At 34.3% G+C, this 23,595-nt stretch overlaps 1 protein-coding gene across 2 annotated transcripts in view; it reads left to right on the top strand.

Moving 5' to 3' along the window:
- Window positions 1–23,595, top strand: part of LAMA2 (laminin subunit alpha 2) — a 531,205-nt gene that overhangs the window by 314,594 nt on the left and 193,016 nt on the right. The window contains exons 16-19 of one of the 2 annotated variants that reach the window (XM_081040013.1): window positions 5,285–5,338; window positions 5,521–5,634; window positions 9,896–10,023; window positions 18,036–18,122. In XM_081040013.1, the coding sequence (XP_080896139.1) occupies window positions 5,285–5,338; window positions 5,521–5,634; window positions 9,896–10,023; window positions 18,036–18,122 (383 nt within the window). The remainder of the gene's footprint in view (window positions 1–5,284; window positions 5,339–5,520; window positions 5,635–9,895; window positions 10,024–18,035; window positions 18,123–23,595) is intronic. The other variant, XM_081040014.1, reaches the window with a different exon arrangement.

The raw sequence follows: 23,595 nt of genomic DNA, 5'->3' as shown, positions 1-23,595 counted from the left end.
GTTTTTTTCCCGTCAACAATTGCACAAATCATAGTGTATTATTTAAAGAAGGAAACTGAATGCCTGCCCGAAAGTCATGGCTTTCAAATAGAGTGTGACTCACATAATGTCTTCTTGAAATTATGTTTCTTTTTTAGATATTTTGCCTTACAGTATCTGAAAATGTGATGTTTTTGTAAGTGTCTGTTCCCTATTTAATCAGTTGAAATAATAGGAAGGATGATAGTGGCATAATATTTCAAAATATATCCCCTTTAGTTCCCCTTCGGTACTTACAAGAAAGGTATCACTATTTTTGTTTTTACTTTTTCTCTATTTTTTAATCCTGTGTACCACCCACTTTTTACTTTATTCCTAAGAATACAGCCCACATTGCAGTCATTTGAAGGACACAATCTTTAAAATGTCAAGAACAGAGTATGTGGAAGAAATACCTTGATCTGGAAAATCCCAATAGGTTTTGATTTGTATAGCACTTACAGTTTGAGATATTTATTATTGTTTCAATATTCTAGATTCCCAATGATATTAATGTTTCTTATTTAATACCACAGTGTGTCATTTTAAGGTAATGATTTTTATTTACTTCTAGGTATTTTCTTTAGGTAGTTTGGAAATTGATTTTACTTGAGACTATTTTCCAGCTAGAAGGCATGACTTGCAGATAAATAGGAGCTTAAATTCTTTAAACATGGTGCCTTTAAGGAATCATTTGAGTGTACTAAGATGTTCCACTTCAGCACACTACCCCATTATGTCATTCATAGAGATACGGCAGGCATTGCTTTGTCAGTTTTCTTATACTTGAAAATAAGGCATGCTTCAAGAGGATACACAGGGTTTAGAGTCAGATTTGTGACAAAATGTATTGCCTTTAACTGTGCTCAGATTTACCTATCTAGAAATACAACTAAATGTAGTTCATTGAAGTATTTACTTTTCCAAAATTCTCTTAGGAAAGAGAAAAATAGTTGTGGAGATGAATTAGCTCTATCAACTCAAATTTGAACTTACATATAAAATGCATACCATATTTAATGAAACATATTCTTTTATTAAGAGACTAGCAGTTTTTATTTCAAACCAGAAAGCTCTCTTTAAATCTTTAAATTCCTATTTCAATTGGAATAATAAATACCTTGATTTTATTCTTGCTTTAATACTTATTCCCACATTAGTAATTCTCATACCCTTCATCATCTTTTATGCAAGTTCCAAATGCCCATTAAATATAAAATTTTATGAATATTAGAATTGTTTAATTGGCTATACTTTTTGTTTCTTCTCTCCTTTCTTCAGAAAGATTGGGAATCTTTAGTACATTAATACCCTAGATGCTGAGGGGATTATCAAGAAGATTATATCATAATCCCTGTCTTTAAATACCTAACAATCTGTTTAGGGAGAAAGAATAAATACCTACGAAAAACTGGACCACAGCACTATAAGTGGTACAGAACATAAGTGCAATAATCCTTCAAAGTGGTGAGAAATTCCAGTGGAGAGAGATATCACAGAAAGTACACTGGAATGAAAACTCTCAAATCAGATGCTAAATAATGGTAACAATTAGGTAGGAAGAGAGAAGCATTCGCGTGTAGAAAAGTCAGAACAAAGAAGCAGAAGAGGGATAATAAAAAGCTTCCTGTGCCTCTTGCACAATAATTGTTTGATAAATAAAGTTACTGTTTGGTAAATAAAATAATTTAGTTGAATCAGGAGACAATTCTGGAACTCTAGCTTCTCTCTGACCTCCTCATTTCTTCTACTCTCTAATAATTCCTTCTTTTCTTTATCAAAACTTCCTCTCCCCAGACTTGCTATTATCATTCCTATCTTTTTTTGATTTCATTTGCTTTTTTACTGAGTTCATAAGGCCAGGCACTCTAGCTTTGTTATCAATAATATGAACAGATCCTTTAAGAGCTCAGGGAACTCCAAAGACCATTAATATTTTAATTCTAGATTTCCCAAAACAGATCAAACAGCTCCTTTTATTTCATCTGGGGCCACAGTGTTTATTCAGAATCATTTTTATCATATCTACTTGACGTATAAATTCCTCTACAGTTCATCTTTCAAATATTTTCTGTTTTCTAGTATCACCATAATTTATTTCACTTGAAAGGTGGGATAGGTGAGGAAGTAAAAGTGAGGTACTGAAAACAAAGCATTTTAATTCAAATCTCAGTTTCCTGTTCTATATAATGGAACTATTAACCACCTCTTAGAAGTGGCCATGCTTTCATTTAGCTAACAGATATTGATGGCCATCTATTTTGAGACAATTAAGGCCTTAGACATACATGGATGATAATGTAATGAACAGTACAGATAGGATCCCTGCTCTCAAGGACATTACATTTATTGAAAGTCTAAATAGTAAGCCAGAAGCCAAATGTAAACAAATGTGATAAATGCCATGAAGAAAATAAACAGGATGCCCCAATAGAGGTACTGAGAATGGGTGTAGGAGGAGTAGCTGGGAGGGACTACTTGATAAAAGGTTGTCAGGAAAGGCTCTCGGAGGCGGTCACATCTAAACTGAGATCAGGGTCACCAAAGTCAAAGGAACTGATGAGGAAGCCGGATAGACTTTGGACCTGAAAGGAGGCAAATATGGCTGGAGCTTAGTAAACATGGGGAGAGTAGCAAAAGATTCTATTGGAGGAGCCAGGCCAGTAAGAGCTTGGCAAATGTGATAAGAATTTGGGATTTATTTTAAGTGCAAGGAAGTCATTTAAAGGTTTTGAGCTGGTGGTGCCATGATCTGAGTTATATTTTTTTTTTAAAAAAATAATATAACTATAGTGTGAAGGACATATTGTAGAGGACAAAAATGGTAAGAAGAAGGGTTAATATGCTATTTTGGCTGAACATAGTGGTAATAGTGATTTGTGTTAGGCTAATGGCAGGGGACGTTAAGTTGGTGCGAAAGTTATTGCGGTTTTTGCAATTATTTTTAACTTTTTAAATTCGCAATTGCTTTTGCACCAACCTGATAGAAAGACATATGTTTATTCTACATATATTTTCACAGTAGAACCAGTAGGACTTACTGTTAGACTACATGCTAGAGGAGAGTTGAAAGAAATAAAGCGTTAATAAAGAAATAAAGCATGGGAGAGGAATAGCTGGGGAGGGGAAGAGGAGGGTGGAATCCACGGTCCGTTTTAGAACTATTAGGTTTGAAAACTTGTGAAGTGTAGATATCAATTTACAGTTAGAATATGCAGGTCTTGAACTCCGAATATCTGTCTGGTCTAGATATATGTGTTTGGAAGGAATCATCAAATATAGGACTGCATAAAATTACCTAGCAGAGAGTGTAATAAAAAAGACAAAAGGAACTAAGTTCCCAGGAGCTCCTGACAATGAGAAGTAGAGTTGAAGAGGAGACAGCAGAGGCAGAAACTTGGGGGCTATGATGTAGCACCGAAATTACAAGTAGAGGGCATTCAGGGAAAAAGTAAGCAACTAAGCCAATGTTGATGAAAGGTCAGATAAAATTAATTGTCCATTGGATTTGGCTACCTGAACTTTGGTGACATGGACAACAGCAGTTTTAATTGAGTGATGGTGGCAGATCAGAATGGAACAAAGAATGATGGGGAAGTGAGGAAGAAAGATTTTTTCAGAGCAGTTTTACTAAAAAGAAAAGCAGGCAGGTAACTAGAAAGTTATGGGATATTAAGGAAATAACTTTGTCATTTTTTTATTTCCATTAGTTAATTTTTGATGGAGATACTAGATCATATTTTTGAACTGATAGTAATAATCCAATAGAAAACAAAGCTATTACTGCTGCAGTACAAAGGGATAATATTGGGAAGACAGTAGATAATGGAATAGCAAATACAAGTGGAGTCATATTCCTTTGAGAGGATGAGGAACACTGCATGCCCCACCCGCATTGTTCCAAAGGGGAATATAGCAAATGGAAATACACGATTGTGATTCTGGATAGATAGTGGAAAGATGGCTTCCAAAGGCTTCAGTTGTCTCTCTGACTAATGAGATGAAATCAGTGGCTGAGAGAGGTAAGGAGAAGGAGGATGTGGTATAAGTAGTACATTTGCAGAATGTAAAAATAAAGTTTATTAATCAGAATTCCATTAACATTTGTACTGAAGAAAAAAAAATCAGTCTCTGCCTATTACCAACACGCTTAATTTCTATCCCCTTCTGGATATGTAGCATCACTAGTTTTTAGAAATGTATATTACAGAAGAAAATCTCTTCTATAATAAATTTAGGGTGGCAAAAATTTTAATGGGGAGAAATTATTAAGGGAGGGAAAATTACACCTTCTTTTTTGTACTGCCCAAATTAAGAAGAATGTTGCTTTTGCTTTCCTTTCAGACATGAAGTATTCACACATCCTTTTTTATGTGTTTGTTGTTGATGTTCAAATTTAAGAATCCTTATATCCTGAGGCAGAAGGAACCTTTCTAACAATACACAACACAATTCTATATACTTTATTACTTCCGTGATTTCTCTCGTTTTCATTTTCAACTGGGGAAAAAAAAAAAGCCTTTTCATGATATAGTGTGTTGTAGTGACCCATCCAGAAATACAGTAAATACCCACAAAACACAATTATAACTCGAGGGAGATCATAAGCTCCTAAAAGGCAGCTATGTTTGCCCCCCATTTCCCCTTACTTTGCGTGCCATCCAGTTTGTAGTAATCCCCACAGAATGGCAACTTAATTAAGGGCGATGGTTCTCTTAGAGCTGTCACTGACACAGGTACTCTAAGACCCAAATCTCCTTTTTAAATTAGAATTCTAGTTTTACGTGATAAAGTGTTTCATACTTCACAAAAGGCATGATGAATAATTAAGAGTTCTAGAAGAATAATACCATAAAACAAAACATCAAGGGACTATATGGTAAATAAATCATAAACTGTTTTGTGTAAATTTGAGAAGGTCTGATAGGATGAAGGAAATTCAAAATGAAAGATAGGAATTTTATGTGTGTAGAAATCTGTGGTGTATGTGATCAAATGTAAGGATGCGGTGCTACCTTTCTTCCAAATCATTGCAAAGATTTTCTGAAGTGAGAGTGTTAGGGACAGTTTGTATGTGGGAAAGGTAGCACATTCCAGAGAATCGACATTTCTTGGGATAACATTAGGTGCTCAAGTTCTCTTAAGAATCCTATTATGTTGGCTGCTTTTTTTCAGTACTTTTCCCTCTATATCCCTGTCTGTGCTTTTTACTTTGAGACTTTCTCATTTCAATTCTTTATATCTCTGCTTTATTTTACCATTTCAGAAGAAACACCAAGCTAATGCTTCCTCTAATCTCATTCCTGCCAATAACGCTAAGGTCAGTACGAAGCCATGTCAGGAGAAATAGCTCTGTAGCGATGTTTCAATACTGACAAAGTTTTGACAAGCACATTTGCTGAGTTTGCTACCTGAATATATTTTCTTTATCCAAAAAAGACAAAAAACAAACCTTTTTTAAAAAATCCCTGAGACTAACTTGAAGCCTTCTCTTTCTTTTAGTCTTGTTGGCCTAGGCACAGACGAGTTAACAGCACAATTTTTGGTGGCATCTGTGAACCATGTCAGTGTTTTGGTCACGCGGAGTCCTGTGATGACATCACCGGAAAATGCCTGGTAAGTGCTTTCTTCTTTGGGGACACTGACTGGCAAGGCTGAAATCAGCTCAACTGGCCCTGCAATTCAATTACTATGCTTCGGACCTTGAACACTTGAGTCAAGAAGTGATTTGACAGAGATCTTTTTATTGAACTGAATTGGAAGTTGAAAATGCTTTTTCACATGTGCTCTCTCTCTGAATAACAGGTATTAGGAAGCATTTATTCATATTAGCCTACGGATTGAATTTGGATCAGATACATTAAAACAAAACATAACTAATGACTGAGATACCAATCTACCATGAATATATATGGTTTCAATACCCTTCATAAATCTATCAAAAACAGACTGTACTCAAACAGGAAATGATTTGTATCACCATAATATGAAAGTAAACTATAACCTTTATGATAGCCATAATTCAGTTTTTTTCACATTGAGAATGAGAGCACACTGCATTTTTTATTTTAAAATTGTGTCATTTAACTAAATACAAAGCATCATATGTAGATTAAAAAGCAATAAATATATGCAATACATATTCACCAGAGCTGCTTACTCCTACAATTAAGTTTACACTTTAACCAGAAAAAAAGTTCTACAAAAGGCAAAGCACTTTCTATCTTGCTAAGGCCTTGGATTGGAGAATAACGCTTTATAAACCATTCTGATTAACTCAAGGGTATGTTAGTTTTATATTGTCTGACATGCGTGAAGCTTGAAACAGCACTTCTCATTTCATTAGTCTTGCAGAAATACAATTTGAAACAGTGCCAATTTAGGAGGATATCATATTCTCATCTCTCTGTAGAATTTAAGGCGGACTTTGTTCTCTGTATTTCTTAACGTTCTCTCTTTCTCTTGCTCATTCTCCCCTTCTTTTCTTCTACTTAAAAGCTTCTGAGAAAAATCCAAAGTGAAGATTCATGGCTTTTGTTTCAATGTAATTTGGCATTTAGGTTTATTGATGCTCTGTCTGTTTTCTCCACATCAGATTTTGTTTAATTGCATTGCAGTATAAAGCATGATAGCCTTAATTTGTGGATAAGTGGAGATTTCAAATGGCATTTTTATGACTAGAAAGACTAAGTAATTTTGATTTTAATTATACCATAAGTCTTTTAAAATGCACCTTGGTAAAAATATTGAGTTACCTTTAAACATTTTACTTACAGGGAATAGGAAATATTCAGACCAAAATTGATACGGACTTGCTTTACTTAAATCTAAAAAGACAAAAATAAATGTATCACAATGCCAGACTTATGATGTTGCCAATAGTAATATTTTATGTTGAATTCATTAACATTAAACCAGATCATGTGGTTGATCCATTGGGCTTTGTGATAGTTTTAAGAGTGGAAGCCCCCTTTTTTATAAGAATAAAATAGTTTCATTCAGCATAATTTTGCGAGGGAGAAGGGGGAGAGCAATGGTTATTTGAGGCTTTTTAAAATGAAACCGAGTTTATTGACTGTTTCATGAACATGGAGATAGGAGCCCATCTTCAAATAACAGAGGGAATCTTAGGGAAACGGTAGAATTCTATATGATAGAGAATCTGGTGTTTCCTGGGTTTCCCATTGTGGATGTTAATAGATGATCATGTAAGATATTTTCTGAAGACTTTAAACTCTCCTTTATCTCCTTTATGGTATTGATAACTAAGTGCTGATATCTCATTTTAAGCACAAAGACGAAAATATTTGAATGTTGCACACAAAGGGCATTCTTGTTATTCAGTTGACGACACTTTAACCTGTTTATTATTTACTTTTCCCTCCAGCATGAAACAGATAATTTAAAGTTACAGATAAACCTCTTTTTAGTTAGCGTGGCTGTGAAATCTGATTAGAAATTAACTAAAATGTATTTTTCATATCAGAACAAAATCCAGACCTCTATCATAGAGTGATATATGAAAAAGTATTTTTAAAAACAAAATTAAAGTTTATCGGGGTGACAATTGTTAGTAAAGTTACATAGATTTCAGCTGTACAATTTATAATTCATTGTCTATATCTCACCAAACTACATTTGAAGTGACCCAGGGAATAGTCAAAGCCACAAGGGAAGATTGCATACTTACTCCTTCTCATTGTTCTTGTGGTATGCAATGTGAACAGACGTTTGGAAAGCAGTTTTGTATCACTTGGCATCTATAAAAACAACCAGCACATAAGAGTAAACCTTTCATCTTTTTTTCTCAGTTGTGGTTTCCATTATATTACTGGCTAATGTGTTACCGTTTCAATTTCAATACCACTTAAGTTTTAAGATTAATTTTGGTATTTTTATTAAACAAAACAATACATTAGGAAATGTAAGAAGTTTGTACATGTTATTTTTCTTTTAAATCTTTAGTTAAAGAAAAACAGGATCTCTGGGTTGTACAAGGATTTCAGTTAAGGTTTAGAAACAAGATTTTCAACTAGGGTAAGATATAATAAGTTTTACGATCTTATTTTTTAAAACTCCTGTCTTTGAAGATAGTATTTTGATGGCCATTATGACAATATGACAAGAACATTGCAAGAAACGTACAATTTTTAGTAATAGCCAACTTTAGTTAACTTGAAAACTGAAAGGAACTAATATGAAGATGAAATCAAAGAGGAAAATCTTTCTTCCAATTGATACATGCTTTGCATATTTCATCCATTATGCTGTTATTTAGACAACTGTTGATGGTGAAGCTAACCTCTATGCTCTCTTTGAAAAAAGGTTACTAAATAAATTTGAAACAGAATTTAAAATACCTTAAAAAAAACTATTTTCAAGTACCACCGGTTGTGGTTGATGAAAATGTCATGGGATTTCAGAGCTTGAAAACTTCATAAATCATAGGCTTTAGCTCCCTTATTTTACACAACATAAGTGAGAGGTTCAGAAAGTTAAATGATTGGACTTTAATGTAATATCTTCTACTTAAATAAAGAATCTGTCTTTTCTCAAGGAATTTAACAAGCTACGTTCACAAGTATGTATGTGTGTGATTTTTATTAAATCCACTTACTAAATGTAATTAAAATTGAGCTTTTCGAAAATATACTTAAAAATACTCTGAAATAAGTAATAATTCAGAACTTTCATTAAATTAGGTAGACTATCCCAGTGGTCATCCAGATTAATAAAAATTCAGCTTACAATGAATTTATATTTTAGCTCTTTTCTCTATCTGGTTCTAATCATAACAAAGTTTTTGTATCCCTAAGCTCTGATGAACTCTTTTTCAACATGAGGAAAAAAATTGCAATTTCGTATGCTTATAAAATTAAAAATGTATTTCAGTCATAATGAATCCATACTGTATGATATTTAATAGGTACTAGATAAGTTTTATTGTACCATTGGAGACTGAAGAAGTTATGCCTGCATGATGCCAAAACATCATACAAATTTATCTAATTGTGCTATTGGAAGCTTTATAGACAATTCCTTTGCTTGATTAACTGGATTGTTCACCTTTAAATCAGTCTTGATGAGTTTTGTGAACACAGCCTGAATTGATGAATGTACTTTAATTAGCATGAAGAAATCAAGATATAAATTATTTTTATTTTTTATTTTTGAAAAGGGCATAGGTCCAATAAATACTAATTGTCAGACAAGCCCAGTTTTAATTTTTAAAAAGTGTGTAAGGGAAATTGTTATATCCCTTGTGATTTCAATATATATTGGTATATGTTGAAAATTTTTCAATATTCTCATTATTTAATTATGAGTCAAACAAGGCCCTCATAGATGTAATGCATTAGTGCATTGTCCAAACAGTCAGAGTTCTCTAAGGTCCAAATTAATCTCTGAAGTCAGGGGTCCATAGTCCCAGAGGATTTGTATGATTAGTCACACTTCTCCTTAAATCAGCAATTTTAAGCTGAACAATTGATTTTTACCTAGAATCAGCTACAGTTTCTATTGAACATATTTTATTAGGGCTCTATGACTAGTCACATATACACTCACAATCGCATGTATTTCCTTAAGAAAAACATTCAAAACTAAAGAAAAAGGAAATATGATTTGCTTATGAAAAAATATAATGAATTTCAGTCATTTTTTTGCAAGTATACATATGCTGAAACTAGTGTGTGGTTTATAAGCTAGATATTTAATTAACTTTCAATGTTATTTCCCAGCTGTACAATCGATCATTTAATGTGGAAAATTACTCTTCCTGGCAGGGAACAGACTAATGACTCTGTAGACTTATTTTTGGTAACATATTGTTGCTTGACATCAAAATAGTAAACTTCGATGTGCATTTCTTTCTTAGCACTGTAAGGATAACACAGATGGCCCATATTGCAATAAATGTCTTCCTGGTTTTTATGGCGATCCTACTAAAGGAACCTCTGAAGACTGTCAGCCTTGTGCCTGTCCACTCAATATCCCATCCAATAAGTGAGTAACAAACCTACTCTCATGGGTTGGCCAGCCAGTTCTGTAAGTTCACTTTTGATATAGAATATACCTTTTCTCTTGTCACACATAAATAAATAATAAGTATATGCATAAATTTCTCAGGAAGGTAATATGAGTTTTTCTAAATATAAAATATTTAAAGTTATGACTATTTATTCTGCAGAACTTTCAATATTTTAGCTATAGTTTTAGTGACTTAATATCTAAGAGAAAAAACTCAAGTAGAATTTCTAAACTAACTCCAAAGAACAGACATATTTTACACAAACATATACATGTGCATATACACACATACACACACACATACATTTTCATACTGTGGTTAAATTAAAAAATACCATTGATATAAATGCTGCTCATTTATGTCCCAGTCTCACACTATTTATTTTTAAATCTTCAGCAAGTCACAAACCCCTCAAAAAGGTAAAATGAGATCAACCTAGTGGGCCTTTAAACACTAGTCCTACCCCTTAGTAATTATAGGGTATATCATATTATCTATAATATCATTATATATATGTATATATATGAATTTGTTATCAAAACGATCATAGTGGTAAGCATTATATTATAAATTATATGAATATTAAAATATGGGTGATAATAGGCATCTTATTTTGCATAAACTAGATCTTGAAAAAGTTTAATGCAAACTTCAGATATTTTTTCTAGTCATCCAGTTTTCTTCCTTCCTTCCCCTCTGTCTTCCTTTCTCTCTCTCTTTCTACTCCCCTCCCTCCCTCCCTCTTTCTCTTCCTCTCTTCCTTCCCTCCTTTTGTTCTTCCTTTCTTTCTTCTTTTTTCTATTGTTCACTTAGAATAAGAACCTCTTAGAGAAAACTTTTAAAAATATATATTTTGTCCGCCTCTTCCTCTTACCTTTTAGGGGAACACTCTATTTCAGCTGTTCTAATTCACATTCCCTCAGAGTGGCCATCCTTAAGTAAATACCTAAGCAAGAAAATAAAGCCTTTTTTTTTTTTAAGTGGGGTATACTATGTTAAACCAAAATGAACAATTTTAATAGTAAAAAAATTGTAAAAAACTATGATTTTAAATAGCCCCTTTTTTTGAGAACCTTTTAAGAAAAGCTTGGTGCTTAATAAAGTTCATATTATAGTGTGCATTTTCCAACTATTTTAAAATGCTGTATAACAACAATTTGTAATGATTTTTTAAATGAAATCTTTCAGCTATAGCCTTTTAGTGTGAAGGTGTTATCAAGTTGGTCATATTCTGAAGTCTTATCCAAGACACTACAAATAAAAATGGTCTCTTGATAGAAGAGTCATTGAATACTGCAATCTAAAAACTTTGAGAATAATTCTGTCATTAAGTTTAGAAGTTTGCATTGGAATTATGCGTCTTAGTTTTCAGTCAACATAAAACCCTGGTCCTCTTACCAACAGCCTTTCTTCTTCAGAACTTTCCTCTTTAGTTATTGGAAAAGAGAAAGAACTAATATTTAATGAAAACAGATTACTATATTCTAGGCATAGGATCAAGAACTATATTTGGTATTAGTTTATCTTCAAAAACAAGCTAAAATGTGGATATTATTACACCATTTTATAAATTAAAAAAAGTTTCTGAGTGGGAAAATAGCACTATGGTACCAATTCTGGAGCTATAATTTCTTGATTTACACGCTGAGTTCCATACTTTTTTGCTGTGTGACTTTGGAAAAGCTACTTAAACTCTCTCTGTGTTAGACCTGTCATTGTTGTGATAATCAGGACCATCTGCCTACACATTCACTATGGCTGAGTGAATTCTCAGGAACCATCCAATGTACACTAAACCTATTGTTCAACAGGATCTTTCACTGAAGAAAGCAGAAGGTTTGCATCTCTTCATTGATTTGCATTGAACTTCTCAGACGAAGAGTCGTAGGGTCTAACTCCCACAGCTGTCAATACAGCAGGGTTGGCCATTCACAGTACCAAGGGCATCCTAGATTAATAATTTGGAATTATGTAATTGATTGAACATGTAGTGCTTATGGATTAATCCTCAAGCTGACCTACATTACTATAAATGCAAAGAGCCATTTACAAGAGAACTTTGTTTGGGTAGTTATAGGCATTAATGGCTCATCCTTCTCTGTTTATTGTTTCTACCTTAATAATGGGTTCCAGTTGTGTTCCTAAAAGGAAAAAGAGTCAGCAGGCATTAAAACACCATCCATCAGGGCCAAAGGGATTGAGGTCCCAGGGTCCAATGATTATATTTCCCAAAGTACACGTATGTTTATTCCAATTTTGTATTTATACAGATCTTGATTTAAAAAAATAAAGACAATTCAATAACAATATTGGTATAAGTATTTAAAGATGGTTTCATTTATATTAATTAATTATTAAATTATTAAGTAATAATTTTATCCTTACAAATAGAATTTGGAGTAGAGTAGTAACCTATTTTAAATTCTAGCTTTAAATGTGGCATTTTCATAATAGAAAGAGGGGACAGTGACAATCTGCTTATTTATAACACCCTTATTTATACCTTTATTTACACACTTATTTATAACCAGAGTTATAAAGTCTTTTAAATTAAAAACAACTTGGAAAATTAACATAACTTCTTACACAATTGTGATGACAAAAATTTGTATTAATCTAATAACCTGACTGTTTAACATCACTAAGTAATGAGACATAATGCCTTAGGGGAACTCTCCTTTTTAAAAAGCTTTTAAACAGTCATTACTGTTATAATCTGAGTTAGAAACTCTGATGAATAAATTGAATATAATATATTGAATACATTAAGTATTAAGATATTGATATAAATATGTGAATATGAATGCATGATGTCCATATGAATGTGCCATGTATATATATATAGCATGTAATTCAGAAGATGGGATTTGAATTTTCACGGGTTATTCAGAAAAAAACAATCAGCTAAAGGTTGCTCAACCTTCATCTAGAAGTGTAAAGTATAGTAGTGATGGTTTTGCCTTGGTGATTTATCTATTTAATCCCTGGTCATAAATCTTACAAATCACAAGCATTTTGGCTCCAAATTTCTTACATAATATTGCTAAATAAATCAGATGTGTAGGGATATAGAGATAGATTGGTATACTTATCATGATGTATGAATACAGACAAGCATATACTATTTAAATTACACATATATATCAACTTCATCAACTTTTTCAGTGTCCACTCTTTGCTTAGCCTTCTCATCTTGGTGATGTATATATTCTAGCTATAGATTGTAACTAGGCAGTAAAATTTATCTCTAGAGAAGCAAATGAAATTGTAAATATTTCAGATGTTTTATATTTGTTAATTTCTGATATCACATCGCTTATAGATTAAATATTATATGAAAAAGACACACTATTGTCTGCCCTTGAACACTCAGAAACTCAGAATGTGTTTGAATAGATATTATTGAAATCATAGGTTTTCATCAGGTGTATAATAAAATTAGAGGTATTATTGGCACAAGGCTGGACAGGAGGTAGGCCTCCAGTGAGTTCTATCTACTAATATTATGAATACTTCTTTGTGTAGGTCTACAATGCTAAAATTTAAATTTTTGAAAGTCTGGAACATTTCTAGAGCTGACTTTTGGGCTCACTCAAGGGGTCACACTGAATTATTGTTGTTAAAATTTGTGGTTATAATAGAGAAATTATTCTCTAACGTTATTCTAAAGCAAAAGGCAAATTTAAGAAAATATTCAAAAACATTCTTTAGAAATATTAGGGTGTGTTAGGTATTTTAGAGAACTTTCCTGCACAATGTTTTATGTACATATGGACAATAATGATATATCTTACTAGTCCCATAAACCAGAAGGGAAAACTAAACTCCAGAGAAATTAAATGCCTTGATCATGATCATACAGCTTGCTTGTGGCAGAACCAATATCAGAACACATATATTCACCTTTCTGTGCGTCTTCCAATGGGGCTATTGAAATAGAAACAATTTCAGAGACATTGAAGAGAAGAAAAGACATTAATAGTACTTAATATTAGACCAACTGCTGTAAATGTTCATCGTAAAACATGACTATAGTTTGGCAACAGTTATGCTAACTCAAATGTAGGGGAATAGAGCAGGATGAGAAAGTACAAGTTTAATTATTTAATGTGTAACTAAACACCTTAAAATTTAAATAAATCAATATACTTTCGCAAAAATTTTAAAGTATTAAATTGCAGCCATGATGTATTGTGCCACTATGCTAAGAGCTTGAAGGCTTTATTAGGTAGATCATATTATCTACCTAATATGATGAGAAACTCAGGTTTAGAGAAATATTGCATCCAAAGACACAGAGGATAACCCAGTTCTATTTACAAAACCTAATGATGGACATTAATCCCGATGTCATAGTATTTGCAGATAATTAAAGAAATATGTGTTTACTTAATGATTCTCCTAAGAAAATGTAAAACAGAAATCACTGAACTGGAAGAAGAAAACATTTATGGAGAAAATTCAAAAATTCATGAGGCCCAAACCAAAATCGTGAAGTAAATGAGTTTTCCCTTCATTTTTCTCCTCTTCCTCTCAGTCCTCTGCTCCTCGGGTTGTTGGGCTTGAACATCCTCAGTACCCAGACCCCCAGCTTCCTCACTGATGCTTTGCAGCATCTCATCCTTTGTGGATTTTCTTTCTCTACTAAAGTGTTTCAGGTTACAAGTAGGTAAAAGTGTCCTGCTCCCCCATTGTATGTGTATGCAAATGCATAACATGCCCTGATTGTCTGACCCTCATGATGGAAATGTTATGACAGTGACAAAAGGAGTGCTTATGCCATATCACATCACAGTCCCAAGAGGCAATTCGTTTCCCTCTTGCATTGGCTGTGAGAAAGTTCAAAGCCATATTTTGATCTGTCACTATCAAATGAACATGTCTTACAAAATATATTTGTCCTCTAGATATACCCTTGATTTTATATTTTTAGTGTTTGTTTTTTTCTTTTAAACCTTATTGTGTCATTTTATCTTAATGTGCATATTTTGATAGAATTCAATTCTTTTTGGAGCAAGGCTAATTGTATCTACATGTATTTATTTACATACATTTACATATGTTTACATACATAGCCATGCATATATATGTACTTATAAATGAATCATTATAAATATAAAAATCTATGTTCATCCATTAAGAAGGACTATTTGCATATGCAGATTCTTGCTATGTAGTCCAAAAAAGAGCTTCTCTTTCTCCCTCTATTTATGGAAAATTATTGCTGTTCTTGGATCACTTGTGTCTTCCGTGGCATGTAGCAGATAATTCAGGAAGCTGAACACTCTCTGCCAGTGCAGAGCTAGCCAGCTAAAGTTAAATGACATAATCTTGGAATCACTTGAAGTCAACAATAATCTTACAGTTCCCTCTCTCTGTCACAGAGCAGTTAGCTTCATATTTTAGCCAAAATCAGTCAAGTTGCTGCATTTGCCAGTCCAAATTCTATAGACCATTTTTGTTTGCCATGTTTATTTCTCATTTTCATTTTATTTTTGGTGTTGAATGCCACCTTCTCCATAGTTATAACTGCAGTTATAGCTATAATCGAGTAAATCAGCTGTTTGTGTCATTTAAAGAATATTAAAGCACAAATGCAATTGTATTTTATGAGGATATTTTATTAAGATGCATTATGTCAAGTATTTACATGGCCAAAAGTTTAAAATCATTTAATTCTTATCAGTAGGATGAATGCTGGTTGGTTACAGAGAGAAGAGAACATCAGATTAGAATTCAGAAGTTCTGGATCCCATGCTAACTTCTCCTGACTGTGACCTTGGACAAAGAAAATTATGTCTGCCCTAAACAGCTCATAAAATTTTGGGAACCTGTGATAACATGATTTGAAAAATCACTCTGAAAACATAAAGAGATAGTTTAATATAATATTGTCATCGCTTAATATTTCCTGAAAATGTATTGATTGTTGTCAGTGATAGCATTTTCTGTCAGCTTTAAGTGATGCATGAGTACATTTGAGAATTTGAAATCTATTTTATAAATAGTTTTAAAGTGTCAGAAGCCTTGTCAAGCACCTTTAACATGACTTATAGTAAATTGATTTAGGGTTGTTTTGTGTGCTTTTTTTTAAATAAATAATTGGTGTAATTTTCTTTCAGTCACTGTAGTCCCACATGGGTGGGAAATCTAGGGCTTCTAGTTAGTCATTCTCCATAGATGATGAGATAGTTATAGAATGCCAGTCTTAAAATAAGACATTCACACATTCTAGAGATTTGTCAGAATCCAGTCCTTCCTTTTATGTCTAAAAACAATAGCAAATCAAATAACAGGAGAAAGAAGGGAAAAATAGTGTTTATTTTCACTTGTACATGAGCCTCTTCTCTTCAGTGTAATCACACTCCTTCCCAAATCACCCACAGTGAAATCCTTTTGGGTCATAGGTGGCAAACCACAGGCTGTTCTCTAAAAGATGGTTCTCCTCTCACAGAGCACAGGTTGGGTGTATCATGGGTTCTGCTGTTCATGGCAGCCACCAGAACCCCTTAACATGGAATCTTTCATCTGGATAATATTTGTGAACTCAAGATATCTCAGACCAGGCTCCCCTATCCCACCATACATCGACAGATTCATTTAGACTTTCCACAAAGTGGAAATATTTCAAATGATAGACCTACTTGGTTCTAATAGCTTGCTACTATAAAAAAAAAAAAGAATTACTATATAAAAATTACTACTATAGAATTACTACTATAAAAAAAGAATTACTATATCTTTATAGGACAAATATGAGTTAACCCAAAGGAATACTATTCAAAAATATTACATGTGATCTGGTCTGCACAAGTTAAGAAAGTATGCCAAAGCCATGCAAATGTCAGGAGCAAAATGAGACCAGGGCTTGCAGTGTTTAATTTGTTGTTCTCTTTATAATTCATTTAGCCATCAAGCAAGCCTCTACTGAATTGTCCTGTCATATATAATAGAAAATAAATCTATTTAGTGAAGACATAATGGAGAAAAGATTAATTGGGGGCATTTCCTTTTAAAATGGCAGAGCAGCAGAACTTGCAGAATGCAAAATGGTCGATGGCCCTTCAGCGAGCCATCATGTCAATCTTGGGGTAAGGGTTCACGCATGAGAGGTGTCTCTCACAAGGCAAACAACTGTGGCCAGAGTTAAACATGTTTTGAAAGCTAAAGCTAGCACGTAATTAGTCTGCTGTTTCAGGATTTGGTGTTCAACTCTGTTACTTCAGATTCATACTGAATATATGCAAGAAGAGAGGTGAATTTGAGAACATACCAGAAGATATAAAATGGCAAAGTTGCTTTGGTTTCTTTGGTTTAATTATAAATTTAGGCAGAATATATATGCATGATCTCTTCTGAATGCTTTTTGGAAGATTCCACTGTGTAATCAGCATACACATGGGCCAGCAACCTCTCTCTCTCTCTCTCTCTCTCTCTCTCTCTCTGACACACACACACACACACACACACACACACACACACACACACACACACACACACCCGTGGTAGCAGTACGGGAAGTAGGAACCCCATCACCACCATCACTACCACCACCACTTCCACTGCCACATAGTAAATTTTCCAAACTCTCTAACTGATTTCTCTGGGAGGCTTCAAATTCAGAAGGATGTGGCTGGAGACAAAGAATGTGAGGCTGTATTTTGCCAGGCCTGGGAAATCCCTAAAAAGAAGCAGTACAGTCCCACTTGTTACCGATGATCACGGACCCAGAACAGTCAAAAGTCAGTTAATAACATGTCACATGGTTATTGCTCTCCACTGGGCTATATTCATGTCTGCAGAAATAGCAATGTCATTTCATCCTCCATTGGCCAGACCCTAATCTCCGTCTGTGAGACGAGAATGACCAGCCTGTACTTTTTTTGTCACAGTAGTGTTGGAGAAAGAGAAATGAAAATATGCTGCTAATGACTTTGTGTATGTGCTTCTTTCTTATGCCTGTTGTGCCCCAACAACATCAACATAGCTTTAGCCCGACGTGCCATTTAGACCGAAGTCTTGGATTGATCTGTGATGAATGCCCTGTCGGGTACACAGGACCACGCTGTGAGAGGTAAGCACGCACCACACTGTCTCTCAAAATGATTTCTACCTTGGGAGTTATAAAACCACGGGCATTCTCATCCTGTGCACTACCCCAGGAAAGCCGCCACACTCAGTAAGATGAAATAAAGTTTCTCGCCACACTTGTCAAACAAATGCGTTATATTTTTATAGTTTATTTATTTTCTAGAAATTGCTCTATAAATCTCCACTCACTCGGAGAATGTTTGATTAATGTTTTAATCTTAAAGGTTAAGCATTAACCTACAGTCTTTCTAGAAAGTATTACTCAAGTGGAAAGTCATGTACTTTAAGATTTATCTTACTGTTCTGCATTGGCACCATTTATTTTTCATAATTAGCTTTTTGTCCTTAAAATGTGGCTTAAATGTGTAGTTCATAGTTCAGCAAGTGGTTCATAATTTACCTTAACTATAATTTGAAAATAGCAATAAAATGTAATTTATTATCATGATTTATAGCCTCTTCTGAGCACTTCTAACCCAGTGTTTTAATTCCTGTTGATTTTACTAGGCTGCTTTGCGGGGGAACCATAGATATTATTTTATGTATTTTAGGTGATTATTTTTCCTCCTAAAGACTTTTCTGGATTTCAATTTCAGGATGAAAATTATGCAAAATTCCCGGTTGATATCATTGACAAACACAACAACATCTCTCTGGTTTTAGCAATGAAAAATAGTCCTTTTGGCTGCCATCTCTGGGGGTGGGGGGATGAGCAGAGGAAATGACCTGCTTTCACCCATTGTCACCAAGGCTACCACCGCAGACGGCTATTTCTGCCTATCTTTTCTGTTCTCTTGGCAACCCTCACCCCTCTTTCAACCAGAGTGCCTAAAGTTAATGAAGTAGGAGCCAGCCTCCCAGAGAGAATTTAGCCAGCAGCTAGCAGTCTGTGGACAAAGTGCCAATGACAGTTCCTAGCACCAACAAGTACTGTTTGTGAGTATGGCAGCATCTGTAAAGTAGTAATGAAAGGACAGAACTGAAGTGAGGATTTATTTGCCATCAAGCACCTGGAGGTCTTTGTTTCTTTAAAAAAGAGGGTATGTGTATATTACTTACCAAAGAGCAGAACATGTCACCGCCAAGACAGATTTACATGAAATGCCTAACCCCCCACCCCACTCCAACCTCCAACTGATTACAGGCTTTTTTTTTTTTTTTTTGCAACTGGAAAATGACAGCAAAGCCATTAAATCCGTTTATCTAGGTGAACATAGTTTCTGACGTATGAGTATTTATATTGCTTCGTTTCATGTTTTATGTTTTCTATACATATTAGACAATACATTCTGAGCCATCTACAGTTTGAAATTTTACATTTTATTGAACAAATATCTTTAGCAACTACCATGTGCTAAGTGCAGGACTAGACATAGCATATAAACAGATATTATGTAATCCTCATCCTCGAGCAGCTCACATCTTTAATATGGGTGAGAATGATTGAATGTATTTGGGGGAGAATTCTAATCTGGATAATAAAAATCACCAAGAGAAAAAATACTGGCAGAAAGCACAATTTCCTATCTAAACTCTTCATGAATCTGATTAAAAGGAGGATGGAAACATGGATATGCATTTTATCAAATAACATATCTTATCTCCAGTTCAAGTTTTTCAGTCAAAAATAATCTTGAACTATTATTATACAGAAGATGGGATATTATATTTTTATAGCCAGAATTTGAATGAGGGTTTTCTGAGAATATGAGTATTTAGTGTTTATCATTTCTCTGTGTATATGGCAAAAAGCCCATTTAGTTGGGTCCAAAATATTAGAAGAATTATTATTTTGAGATGTGCAGGCTTCAGTGGAAGGGAGGGGGAATAAGGGTCAAGGTAAGGAAGAGACACTAAAATCTTGTAATCAAAACTGTAAGTGATTGGTGTAATCAGTTTATGCACACCATCTGCATAAAATCAACAGTGCAAAACTAAAGCAGTGTTTCCAAACTGTAAATGTTCTTGGAATAGAGTTCTGTGATCACATCAGTTTGGGAAATATATATTAACATGTTAAATGTTCTGACATGTCCTGGAGTGAAGAAATATGTTCAATTGGTTTAACTCAGCATTTTCTAATGTTATGTGACCATACATCCCCTGTTTTTATTATATTGCTTTTCTTATATGGAAAGAATGCATCTCAGACTATAGCTCAGGTAGACAGGAATTATAACTTTATATTCTTTATCTCAATTTGATTTATACTCTAATACCAAATTAGCCATATGTAGGAGCTGTGAGAATTTGGAAACATAATCTCAGTCAAATATTCTTTAAACTTACACAATGTTATATGCGTATGTCAGCTATAGCTCAATTTAAAAAAGTAACAAGCTTTTTTTCTCTCTTCCCCATTTCCCAGGCTTGAACAAAAGTTCCAAAAAACTCACTTAGTATTAAGAGACTTGAATGCTGGAGTAGGGTGTGTGCATGCGTATGTGTGTATTTTGGGCAATGGCCATATAGTAGGACCAACCAGTACTGAGTGATTGACCCCAGTGTGTTTCTGCTGACCTCTTCCTTGTCCTCCTGATTATCTTTCTCTTCAGGTCTAATAACTCTATCCACTTGTCTCATACCACTCACAGGGACACAGGACTCATTCTGCTGCTTTCATTCCACACTGGCACCCACCAACATCTCTACTCTCATCACTGCTCCTCCATCTGCCATTCTACTTCCATCCTATTTTCACTTTAAAGATGATTTGCAGGAGGAGGTACTACGTTCATTGAAATGGTGACTTTTAGAGCTCAATGTCCACAAAATTCGTGTTTCTGCTCTCCTCCCTGTCAGATCCCTTCACTCAAGTTATGTAGCACAAGATGGTCTTGCTGCTTGAATGGAGAGACTCATGAAAAATCCAGAAAAAATAGGATAGCAACACAAGATGCGACAAAATATTGATTGCTATTCTTTTACCTATGGAACACTAGTTATGGTCTGGGGAAACTTTTCTCGGGACCAAAGCACCTATACTTTGAGATATCATTGCTTTCCTGACTGGGGAATATTTTAAACAAAAGTAAAAAAAGGCGAGAGAGAGAGAGAGAGAGACTCAGAGGATGAGGTATTCACCATGGCACTTTGCTAAGATTCTACGCTTTCATGACTTAGATAAGATTAGGAAAAGAAAAATGAGACAATATCTAGAAAGGCGAAAAAGGGTAAGTGTTGGAACATTAAGAGAAATTAAAAAGAACATTGAGAAAAAAATAACTAAATGCCTAAATAACTAGATACATGCTGTACTGGACTTGAAGCTACTTTCAGAATAAGTGTGTAGCCTGAGTAGTATCACACTTCATGGAGAAAGGCATTAAAAAATGGTGGCATTCTGCTTCACCCAGTGGGATCCATAGGACACATGAAACTTAATGGCGTACACGGACCCCTTAAACCCTGTCACCTCCCTAGCTGGCCAGCTTTTCACAACCCCTCCCTAAGTGAGTAAAGAAAGATCAAAGTCAAAGCTAATTTCACAAATCGCTACTGTGAATGCAGAAGGTATTTGAATCTCATTGCTTAATGTTTGGAAAATTTACTTGCAATTTTACCCACATGATTCATATTTGATATCAGGGAACTTCTTTTATTTTTGCTTTTTTTAAAATTTCAGTTCCCAAATCCCAGTTGGATGTTTTCTGCTTCAGAAATTCCTGACTCTGAATCAAATCAAATTGCCATCTGATCACTGTGCTGATGAGAATTTCTACTCATGTTTGAGTCTCCTTGAGCCCTGAGTCCTGGATGCAGAGCACAGGGTTGCAGAAATAAGAAAAGAGAGACACTTATACTTACTTGTAGGACCGTTAACAAACTTGTGACTCCAAGTGAGGTTTCAAGAGGCTGTTCATGTTTCGCAGTTTGTATACTGTACAAAACTACTCAACCATGGGGCAGATTAGGGGCTCAAATCTAGTGTGCCCTCTTCTTGCCAGTACACATGCTGTGCTATGCCTGAGTGCCTAGCTGTGTCTCCTATCTCTTCATTTTTTTGTATATACCTAGAGAGGACCCTTGTTTTTTTCTAATTTTCAGAAAGGCACCATATTAGCCGACAAACTCCCTCAGTCTTTAACTGATACTGCCAGATGGCAGGTAGTAAGAAGACAGCATTATTGCACAGCCACTCACATTTATACTCCAGCCACCCTCCTCTGTGCCTTTACCAATACTGTTCCCTCTGCCTGGAAGACTGCAGCCCTTCCACTCCTCTGCCTGATCAACTCTTAAGATTCAGCTCTATCATCTGGAGTGTGTCCTTAATTAATCCTAGTCTGAGTTGGTTGCCCTTTTTCTATGCTTCCATAACAGCATTTGCTTATCTGTAGTATTATGCTGCTACATTTTTAAGTATATCGCTCGTCTCCTTCAACTGTAGTTTAAAGACTAGGTTTTATTTAGATTAGTATTATGTAGAAGTGCTCAAGAAATGTTTGAGGAAGGGCAGGAGTAGGAAAGGGAGAGCTTTTCTAATTTGCTTAGGGAAATTAAAGCATTGTTTTCAGTCTCTGGATAATGGAAACAGGCCACAGATTTTAGCCAAAAGTGGTTGAAAAATTAATGGAATAGAATGAGATGAAAGTCTCACCAGTGTAGCTTTCTTCTCATTGTTATTTCTCTCCACTCCTGCCATCCTTACCCTTTTTCTGTCTCTCTCTGTCTTACATTGTTCCTATATCAGCAATAGAAACAACCATATTACATAACTGCATGTATTATTTAGAGTTTCATCTGCATTTAAAGGTTCTCTTTCTAAAATATTACAATTTGATTAAGTTAGCAAATGTGGAAAAGAACACTGCTTTGCTATGTCAAGTTGTTCCTCTCTAGCAAGGAATCCAATAAACTGTCTATTAAAAAGATGTCCTCATTCTGCCTTGCATATGAAAAAGAGAGGACTTGCAATTTTAAATTACAATTAGTTTTGGTAAGTAAAAGTCTGAGAAGCTGGAAAGGGCTAAAGGACTGTGATTTTCACAAATTTCAATTAGGCAAATCCAACCAATCGGACTATAAAACACTATTATTTTTAATAAAAGTTGTGTGATTAGCAGTATTATAGTCACTGACCCTAGAATCACTTTTTAATTTCAATTGAAACATTTTAATAACTATGAAAGAATACTATTCTATATACAGAAACACATACATCGGGAATAAAAACTGAATGTACACTTTCAAGAAAGTGGCATATGAATTATCCATCATGTACATTCAATAAATGTTCTTATATGTCCTGTGACAAAAAATAAAAGACCAATGTTTCTTCAATTATTCTATTTAATTGTAGTTATTTTTTCATGGGCTGAAATTTTTTTTTTTGTTGTGGGAGAATTTGAGACTTATTAATTGGTATCTATGTTAAGAACAGTCCCCAGATCTTGTTATATATAATGCCATCTCTCCTGAGAGCAGTAAGTCATTTTGAGGAAAGTGAGCTGAAA

This window comes from Rhinolophus hipposideros, assembly GCF_964194185.1.
Source record: "Rhinolophus hipposideros genome assembly, chromosome: 3".
NCBI classification, from domain to species: domain Eukaryota; kingdom Metazoa; phylum Chordata; class Mammalia; order Chiroptera; family Rhinolophidae; genus Rhinolophus; species Rhinolophus hipposideros.
Note: the sequence above shows the minus strand (reverse complement) of the source record. Positions and strands in the feature narration are given on the sequence as shown.